This window comes from Prionailurus bengalensis, chromosome B3 (genome assembly GCF_016509475.1).
Source record: "Prionailurus bengalensis isolate Pbe53 chromosome B3, Fcat_Pben_1.1_paternal_pri, whole genome shotgun sequence".
In the NCBI taxonomy this organism is placed as follows: domain Eukaryota; kingdom Metazoa; phylum Chordata; class Mammalia; order Carnivora; family Felidae; genus Prionailurus; species Prionailurus bengalensis.
The window spans coordinates 110419971-110429630 of NC_057355.1; the positions used below are offsets into that span (position 1 = coordinate 110419971).

The 9660-nt window shown below is 45.5% G+C and overlaps 1 protein-coding gene and 1 pseudogene across 1 annotated transcript; one reads left to right on the top strand and one right to left on the bottom strand.

The window, feature by feature from the left end:
• Positions 1 to 2631: 2631 nt before the first annotated feature.
• On the bottom strand, positions 2632 to 9204 carry GPHB5 (glycoprotein hormone subunit beta 5). Its single transcript, XM_043556313.1, has 2 exons — positions 8782 to 9204; positions 2632 to 3948 (listed from the first exon to the last, which is right to left on the bottom strand). Exons 1-2 carry the CDS (start codon positions 8983 to 8985, stop codon positions 3760 to 3762), a joined length of 393 nt encoding a protein of 130 aa, XP_043412248.1. The 5' UTR covers positions 8986 to 9204; the 3' UTR covers positions 2632 to 3759.
• On the top strand, positions 4706 to 5518 carry LOC122467762 (annotated as a pseudogene).
• Positions 9205 to 9660: the final 456 nt, after the last annotated feature.

Genomic DNA, 9660 nt, shown 5'->3' on the forward strand with positions numbered 1-9660 from the left:
GAGCCACTCTTTTTCATTAATAGCTTTTTTGGTTCTAATATATATTTATTGTAGAAGGTCTTTTAATACCAAGGACCAGGAACATCGTGGAATACTACCCAGCACCACATGGCCTGTGGATGAGAGTCTTCTGATTGCTGTTGTGCTTGTGCTGCCTGTTACAGCAATTACGTTTACCTTGCTCCTTACAGCTACACGTCATTGCTGGGTCTCTGCTATTCCAGACCCACTCATCTCTGCCAAGACCAGAAAGCCTGGTTCCATGGCGGCTTCTCCTGCCTTCCACCCCAGTCTGCAAAGGACAACCACCATGGAGCTTCACAGGTGCATTCCTTAGCACTTTAGCGAAGGGAGTCCGTTGAACCTCCAGATGAACATAGCCACTGGTGAATTCTCGGGTCTTATGTAATAAATCCATTCTAGCAGGCCCACTTCCTTGAGACTTTTATCCTCAAATATCCTTCCAGGACAGTTCTGGCATCTTCTATCCATTAATATAAGCCCCATTTCCCCCAAACTTTAAAGAGCCATCCCAATAGCGCATTGGGACAAGATCCACATGCCCTGGTAAAGATGGTAAATCCTGATTCATGGGTCGACGTCCCCATTAAAAAGCTCTTGTCCGGTCTTATATTCTGCCACCCTCCCCCTCATCCATTGAGATAAGAGAGTTTGACGCCCTCCAGGTCCATCCTCACTGTGTTCTACCCCATCTCTGTTTACGTTCATCAGGTCCTCAGGAAGCTTCAATGGAAGATCTTGTTCTCCCATCATACAGAGAGTCCTTCCCCAATGGAGTCATCCTTAGACTTGACCTTAATTATCCATGAGAGGTCATGGGCAGTATTTGAGGAAGGCAGGTATTATCATGTAAAGCATCTTCTGTGGATGGAGACTCAGCCTGGTCTCAGCAAGGGGAGGCTGATCTCTCGCAAGGAGGAGTGGGCCCCTTCTGTAAGGGAACCTCAAGCTCATCTACTAATTGTCCCCATTCCAGGTCTTCCTGTCCCACTCCTTCCCTAGGAGGACCTTGACTTAAGGATAGAAGACGGCTGGGGATCCAGACTTTTCTTTTTTATTTTCTTTATGTATTCATTTTTAGAGATCGAGAAAGGAAGCAGAAGGGAAGGGCAGAGGGAGAGACAGAGAGAGAATCTCCACCCTCAGCACAGAGCCTCACGTGGGGCTCCATTCCACGCCCCTGGAATCATGACTGAGCTGAAATCAAGAGTCAGATGCTCAACCAACTAAGCCGCCCACATGCCCCAAGCCTTTTTAATAATTCAGCTGCTCTCCCGCTTAGGTCTGAGGCCTGCTGTTCAGCACAGTCTGTCCTTCGGCTCCAGGAGAAGAGGGTGGCTTCAAATGTGGCTTTTACACCATCCCCTGAGTGCTTCAATTGTACTTAACAACTAACTAATCCCACAGTCCTGACAATTACCACTGTTCCCACATCTCTCCAATGTTAAAGATATTGATTAGCCAGTACATACCTTTCCATATGTATCCCGTCCCAATTCACCACAAGGAGTCTTAGTAACTGTGATGCAACAGATGCCTTATGACTCTCAAGCCAACAATACTGCCTGTGGCATCTTGGCTAAGCACCCCAGAAGATAGCTATGCTGGACTTCACCCATCAGCCCCCTCAGACCCACTCTCCACTCTTACTTAACCTACTACCCAGGGTGAATATTTATAGATGGAATCAATGAGCTCCCGTGCTCTCCTCCTTCCCATGCGCTTCAGCAGAAGATCAGGGCACAGAGCAGAGTGAGACGGGGTATCTTCTCCCCCACCTCCCTCCCTACCAGGCCTTGATTCCGGACCAGCTGGGTCCTAAGAAAGGAAGGTCACAGCTCTCTCTGGGGTCTGATGGTCACTTCCTCTTCTTCTCCTTCAGCCTAGGAATGTTCATTGCTTCTAAACAAGCATTCAGAGTGTTTTATCACCCCTTGTTGGTTTCCTTAACTCTGCCAGCACATTTATAAATAGCGACTCCATTCACTTGTCCTCAATGTCTGGCTACAGTGTATCACTCGTTTCCTGCCTGGCCCCTTCCTCATGCTGTAGTCACTTCTCAAATTGTGGCAAACCCTTACTGCTTCTGCCCTTTTTCCCTAAGTTTCTTTAAGAAGCCGCCGTTTCTGTCAGAAAATTCTGAGGGAAGTTCTTAGGGATGGGTTGAAAACACTCGTGAGGTGTCACCCAGGGTTACTCCCAATCGCCACCCACTGTCCGGCCCGAGATCCCAGGCTCCCCACTACTTTTTGTGTTAGAGTGTTTTGCCTAACAACAGATCTGCACTAAGGACTGGGGTGGACTTTGCTCCTGTTCTTTGTTCCCAGGTGTTCACCTCAGCATCCCAGTCCTTGACCGTCAACCCCAACAGTCACATTTCTGTTTTCATGAGGACTTTTCCAATTCCTCTTTCAAGGGGGGCTCCTGGCTCCCCGCTGGGATATGCCAAGGATGTGAGTCCAGATGGAGCCACCTTGGGACTTACCATATCCAGTCATTTGTCTGTGTCTCTTACTAAACGTGACATTCTAAATTCGTTTTGAATGTGCTTGCTATTGCTATTCCAAGTCTATTAAAGACTAAAAAGACGTTTTTGAAAGTTTTCATGAATCCAAAAGACAAAGAACATGCTTTATTGGCATTAACACAGATTTTCCTGGCGTGTTGTGAAAAAAGGAACAGAGTTCATTTCAACCCTCAAAATGTCGGAATTAAAGACACTAGCACAATACCAGAGTTAAAAAAAAAAAAAAAAAGTCACAGAGAATCAGCTGCTGTAAGATTTTAGCACAAGGCCTAGATGATCACGGACTTTCCCCCAAGCTAGCAATGCAGTTTTACCCCTATAAACATGCAAAATTTCCAAATTTAAAAAATTACAACTTAAATTTAAAATATGCTAAGTGGGAAAGAATATTTGTGATTAATCATTTTGGCCATAGCTTTGGGAGAGCATCCCATGAGTCCAAAACCAGAGTTTAGTTCTGTACATTTTTAAACCTAAATGATGGATCCAGTTCACATTTTCTCCTGAGTGTTGTTTCATTTTTGTTTTTGTTTGTATCACGAAGGGGCCTCTTCAGTAAGGAGGAGCTTCAAGAATTTTGCTCGGGAAAAGAATCACCCAGAACCAAACACGTTTCAATTTGAGCTACTATTGCCCTCCTCTTCTTAATCTGAGCACTTTTTAACCTGAAATAAGTGCTCAGTTAAAAGAAGGAGGGAGTATTTTCTCTAAGGAAGCTTGCAATTGGATTTTCTTTGGGGGCTTGAGGACAAAGCCTTGGTTTTATTAATATCTGGCCCTTTGATCCTAAATCTAGTTGAAGACCAATTGTTAAATAAGAGATGGGAATTTAAAGACTTTCTAGACCCATTTCCTAATTACTCCCACTGCCCTAAAACTATTGGCGTATTATAAATCCAGATTGGAGGAGGATTGTGGTATAAATCAAATTATGTTCTGAGATTCAAGGCAAAGATAAATTAATTTGCAAGTGTGTGAACCAGAGAAATTATGTCAGCGAAAACACAAATGTTGTTTTGCATTTTTAGCATCAGTATGCTGCCTCTGGGCCTTAGGCCGGAGTTGGGCCTAAGGGAGACGGATAACCTCCTCCACAGGTGGTCAGAATTAAACAGTCCTCGAATCCAGGGGGTATAGCTGCTCAGGCTGCCCGTGCACCTGGGTCCGTGAAGCTCAAAGCTGCCAGCTGTGTTCTGTAGGCCACGCCAGCTTCAGATGGTCTCGCACTCCGTGGTGGCAGTGGAACAGGCCCCGCAGTCGCAGCGGACAGCCACGGGGTAGGTGTAGAAGGGGTCCACTCCGGGGGCGCAATTGGGCAGCTTGACCGTCACCTGTCTGGTCTCGTTGTAGGTACAGACTCGATGATGGGCTTCAATGTAGGGGGGTTCCAGAATGGGCTTCTATCCTCACGGGTAGAAAACAGGGAACCCATTAGGACATGCCATCTTGTTTCTTGTCCTCCGTACCATTAATCACTTTCAGAAACTAACTCGTTAGTCATTTGTTTACTTGTGAATCTGTCTCTTCCCAACAGAAAGCAAATTCCTGAGAGCAGCAACCTGCTTTCTGTACCATATCCTGAGCTCCCAAAGAGCCCATGGCACATAGCAAGTGCTCAATAAATATTTAGCAAATGAATAATCCCGATCATTGCAAAAGTCTTCTGACTGGTCTCTCTTCTACCATCACCCCCTATGGTCAATTTACAGCACAGCAGCCCCAAGTGATTCTTTCAAAATGTAAGTCAGATTCCTCTCTCTTCTCTGCTCAAAGCCCCAGTGATTTCCCATCTCACTCAGAGTAAAAGTCAAAGACGTTCAGCCTCAAGACCCTCCATCATCTTCCCCACCCCTGCACCCCCTGCTATGTCTCCGGCCACCCTGTCTTGCTGGCTTCCTCACTCTGCTCCAGCCACAGTATCTCCTGATTGTCCCCCAGATCCACCAAGAACAGCAGCGCCCCAGAGTCTTTGGCCTGCCATTCCCAGTGCCCAGAACATCCTTTCCTGACCATCTTATTTATAATCGCAACACCCCACCTCCACACCCTGCCACTTCCCACCATCTTCCTGCTCTTTCTTCTGCATAGCACCTGTCAGTACCACGGGACATATTACATTATTTTATTAATTTGTGTTGTATTTTTCCCACTCTAAAAAGCAAATTCCGTCAGGACAGGGATTTTTGCCCATTTTACTCACTGCTGCGCCTCTACTACTCAGAGTAGTACCTGTCACCCAGGAGGTTCTCGATAACTATTTGTTGATTTAATGACAGAAAACAGCAAGGCAGCTTCTGGAATGCCCTGTGCGCTGTTCTGGTAATCAAAGGATTCACCTCCTGCCTTCAACTCTCGTAAATCTTGAATTCAAAGATAATTTCGTGAAGAGCATATAGATCAGGAAATCGGCACAAAGTAGTAGTTAAAATCCCAAACCCTGTAGCGGAACCCCCATCTTCCAATAATTCACCAAAATGACCACCACGAAGGGGAAGAGAAGAGGCACCCGCTATGTGTTCTCTAGGCCTTTTAGGAGACATGGAGTTGCTTTGGCCACCTGCATGCAAATCTACAAGAAAGGTGATATTGTGGACATCAAGGGAATGGGCGCTATTCAAAACAGAGTGCCTCACAAATGTTAACTATGCCAAGACTGGCAGAGTCTACGGTGTCACCCAGCAAACTCTTGGCATCGTTGTAAGCAAACAAGTTAAGGGCAATATTCTCGCCAAGAAAATTAATGTACGTGTTGAGCATGTTAAGCACTCAAATTGCTGAGACAGCTTCCTGAAGTGCATGAAGGAAAATGATCAGAAACAGAAGGAAGCCAAAGAGAAAGGTCCTTGGGTCCAGCTGAAGCGCCAGCCTGCTCTGCCCAGAGTAGCACGCCTTGTGAGAACCAGTGGGAAGGAGCCTGAGCTGCTGGGGCCCATTCCCTATGAATTCATGGCCATGAGTGTTGATAAATAAATAAATAAATAACCAAAAGACCGTGTAAAAAAAAAAACAATCTCAAATACTGCGGTCAGACCCTTGACCTTGAGCCCCTGTTCTTCCACTTGCTGAAGACCTTGGAAAGTCCACTTGACTTCTGGAAGCCTCAGATTCCTCCTCTGTGAAACAAAATCTCTACTTCACAGCCGTGTTGTGGAGATACGGTAGGATGACATGCACACCGCACAAGGCCCAGCACCAAGTAAGTGCTCAGTAAATGTAATCTATTGTTCTTATCAGGGTAGTTGCAAGGATAAGGAAGTAACAACAAAAATAACAACTTACAAGCTTTCAAAAACCAACGCCTTCACCTGTATTGGGTGAATAAAATATGTTAAACGGAGGCCCAGGATGAACTTCTTACGTGAATGTCGCGGGAATAATGGCTCTGCCTTTGACAAGGACTTCCATCCGATATCACTGCCTCCTCCTACTTTTCAGGTAGCATTTTACCCTCCTCAGTTTGCTGCACGTCCTCTTACCCTCAGTAATTTGGAATCTCAAGCAGGGGTGCCAGGTAAAATCTAAGACACTCAGTAATATATGAATGTCAAATAAACAACAAAATTTTTTTTTAGTATAAAGTATGGCTCTGCTCATTGCATGGGTAATAAGATGCCTACAGATGCCTTATGACTCTCACAGCCAACAACACTGTCTGTGGCATCTTGGCTAAGCACCCCAGAAGATAGCTATGCTGGACTTCACCCATCAGCCCCCTCAGACCCACTCTCCGCTCTTATTCAACCTCCTACCCAGGTTGAATATTTATGGACCGAATCAACGAGCTCCCGTGCTCCCTTCCTTCCCATGTACTTCAGGAGAAGATCGGGGCACGGAGCACAGTGAGACTGGGGTATTTTCTTCCCTCCCCTCCCTCCCTGCCAGGCCTCGATTTGGGACCAGCTGGGTCCCAAAAAACAATTGCTGTTTATGTGACACTCACATTTAAGTGAAATCATGGTTTGGTTTGACTTGGTTTTTGATAAATCTGGCAACCCTAACCCCAGGCCATGAACAAAGGCTCTTTTCATCAATAGCTCCACCTTTGAAGTAAATCCAGCTGCTTTGCTGTCACAGACATCCTCATTTTCAGACATGCTCTCCAGTTAAGTTACCAAAAATAAGCACTTTATATCTCAGAAACTTTTAGATTACTGGGAAAATAAATCTTGGCCTCTTATATGAAATTTTCTATACATAACCTCCCGGTACCTAGTACAGTAAGGGCATAAATAAAAGCTGGCTAACATTAAGGAGAATCTTGTTGTCTAAAGGTCTTGGTGCTTCTATTTCTCCAGTGAGGACACAGTCCCTGACCTCCTGCGGGTGACGAGGATCCAAGTAAAGACATTCATCAATTTTTAAAGAGAAGCGAAAACGAGCTGAGTTGAAGGAAACAGGGTTTGAAATGTAGGCCCAGAGAGAGTTCCAAAGACCAGAGAGATGAACTTCGAGTGGGGATAGGCATGGCCAGGCCGAGCCCTGAGTATGAGAAGATGCCAACCGCCCCCCACCCCCCACCCCCGCCCAAGTAAGTTTGATGTCAAGTCATAGCCACAGTATCCTTAGTAATTGAATTTTTATTTGGCTCTTAAGTCTCAAGCCCCTGGATGATGCAAAAATAAAGCTAATTAGGTGGAGTCGTTTTATGTAATTTGGAAATTTTGTCACCAGGACCCAAACCGTTTATGGGGCCATAATTTTATCTAAGTGACAGCAGGTTGCTCTCTGAGTCCCTGAATGGATGGCTGTTTTTTCCAATGGCAGTGTCCTCTCATGGTGTTCACAGACTTCTAAGTTGGCGTCAATTAGGTTAAAAGATGTATGACTCCAGGGGCACCCGGCTGGCTCAGTTGGAAGAGTATCCAACTCTTGATCTCAGGGTCATGAGTTCAAGCCCCATGTCTGGTATAGAGATTACTTAAGAAAATAAATAAACTTTAAAAAAAAAAAGTGTATGACTCCAGATAGAGGTCAATCCCACATAATTCAACAAATATTTATTGAAGGTCTTTTTCATACATGACACTGCAACAAGGGCTAGCAAAGGCAAAGGAATGAAACTCCACTCTCAAAAAACTTAGAACCTAGCACTGTGTGGTGGGGGAAAAAAATAAGGCAACAGGTGAACACAAGTCAGGGGTGGCCAGCAACTCAGAAAACCTCTGGGGAAGGAGTTGGCACTGGACGCAAACATCAAAGAATTTATTTAATAGTGACAGATAGACATGAGAAGGGACACGAGAAAAAGACCAAAAGTGAGATTTCATGAGGGGTGCTTAATAAACCTTTTCAAACTCAGTCTGACAAGACCACGGCTCGGAATATGTACAGACCCCAGGAAAACGGGCAGACTTCATATTGCTGAAGACCTCGGAAGTTGGTTTTGGAATTTGCAGTAGGGGGGAGTCGTCTAAGGTTTCTGAGCCAGGGTGATGGTTTTTGAATCAGAGCTTGTGCTTAGTAACCAAGCCAGGCCTCAGTAGAAAGAGTCAACAGTCACTCTGGGGTATGATGGGATAGGGTGCTAAATGGGCCTCTTTTCTGCTCACCTGGCAAACATCTCCTCATCTCAGCCCAATAGGGTTCGAACTTTGTCCAAGATTTGTATCCTCATTTTTAATGCACTGCCTCTTAAAAGGCTGGATATCATTGAATACAAAGGGACTTCGTGGATCTGTGGATGATAATCCCTGAGATCCCTAAGAATTGCAATGGGGAGTTGGGGCAGGGCAGGGCTGTGCATGAGCCACTGAGGGAAGAATCGAGGACCTGCCCTCACCTGCTAGATATTTCAAGGCCTGCCTCTTGGCGATTGGCTGGCTGTATCACAGGTAGAGGAATATAGAGAAGTGTGGGTTACATGCTTGAACCAGGGATTTATCCCTAACTTTCTACTGACTGTCTATGTAACTTTGCAGTCATTTGCTCCTTGAATTTCTCCTGCCATCTGTAAAATGGATAGAATAATAGCACATCATAACCCCCTAAAGATGATTCCCAAATATACGACACTGCGTAAAATAAAAATATTAATTTTATCAGTGCTTTGTTACAGGGGCAAGAACATGCTTCTTTCAGATTACTTTTGGAGAATGCCAAATAATTGTTATTTTAAAGACATTCCGCAGAAATGCCCCACTCTACCTCATTTTATTTAAAAAGTGAACACTTAGGATTCAACCCAGGCGGCCGACCCTGAAGGCTTTGCTACCTGGGCTTGTCTTGAGACTCACCTCCCAGGTCTCACAGCGGCCCCAGCAGGCATCCGTAGTGATCCGAAGGCCCCTGCAGCCAGGCTTTTTGGCCAGGAAAGTAAACTCCCTCACGGCACAGCCCACAAAGGTGAGCAGGTTCCCACTGGATGTGCTGAGAACACAGCTGCAGCCAGCTAGGAGGAAGAGGGCCATGGGGCCGAGGAAAAGGTATGCCAGCTTCATGGCGTTCCTTCAGAGAGGGGAAGGGAAGAGAGTTTATTAACAGAGCCAGCGTCCTTCCAGGGGGCGACCAATGATATGATGGTCATTGTCAAAGGCACCTTGCTCTTAGCATTTCGGAAGAAATGAGCCAAGTATGTGTAAAAGCCCACAGACTCCAACACAGGTGCCCGAATTTTCTTCTCCCTGACTCCAGTATGGTTTCCATGGACCCCTTGTGCTCATTAGACACCCAACCCTCCCAGGGCATCCTCAGGCTTTTCCTTGTTGCAACCCAACTGCTGGACTTAACTTATGTGTTCAAGAAGTTTGTTCCAGTGGTCTCTTCAAAATAAATTCAAAATATGAGTCACACCAAAAGTAATGCACACCCTAACATAACACATGAAATTATTTATGCTCAGATCTAGGGTACTTGGTGCCATGTTACCTGCCTACACAAAATTACACTTTCAGTGTCGTGGCTGGAAAATCGGAGGGGCGTAGATAAATGAAAACTGTATGCCCCAGATGTATGGTTACTAACCCAACCCACCATAAAACATGGGTCCGCACAAGATATTATGAAACCTGGCACCTGACTTGGCGACATCATAAAAATGTATCGTATTAGCGACCAATTGCCTCTGCTCTATGCCTCCCCTGTAATAGGCACCCGGTTGTGATTCAGTTTAAACT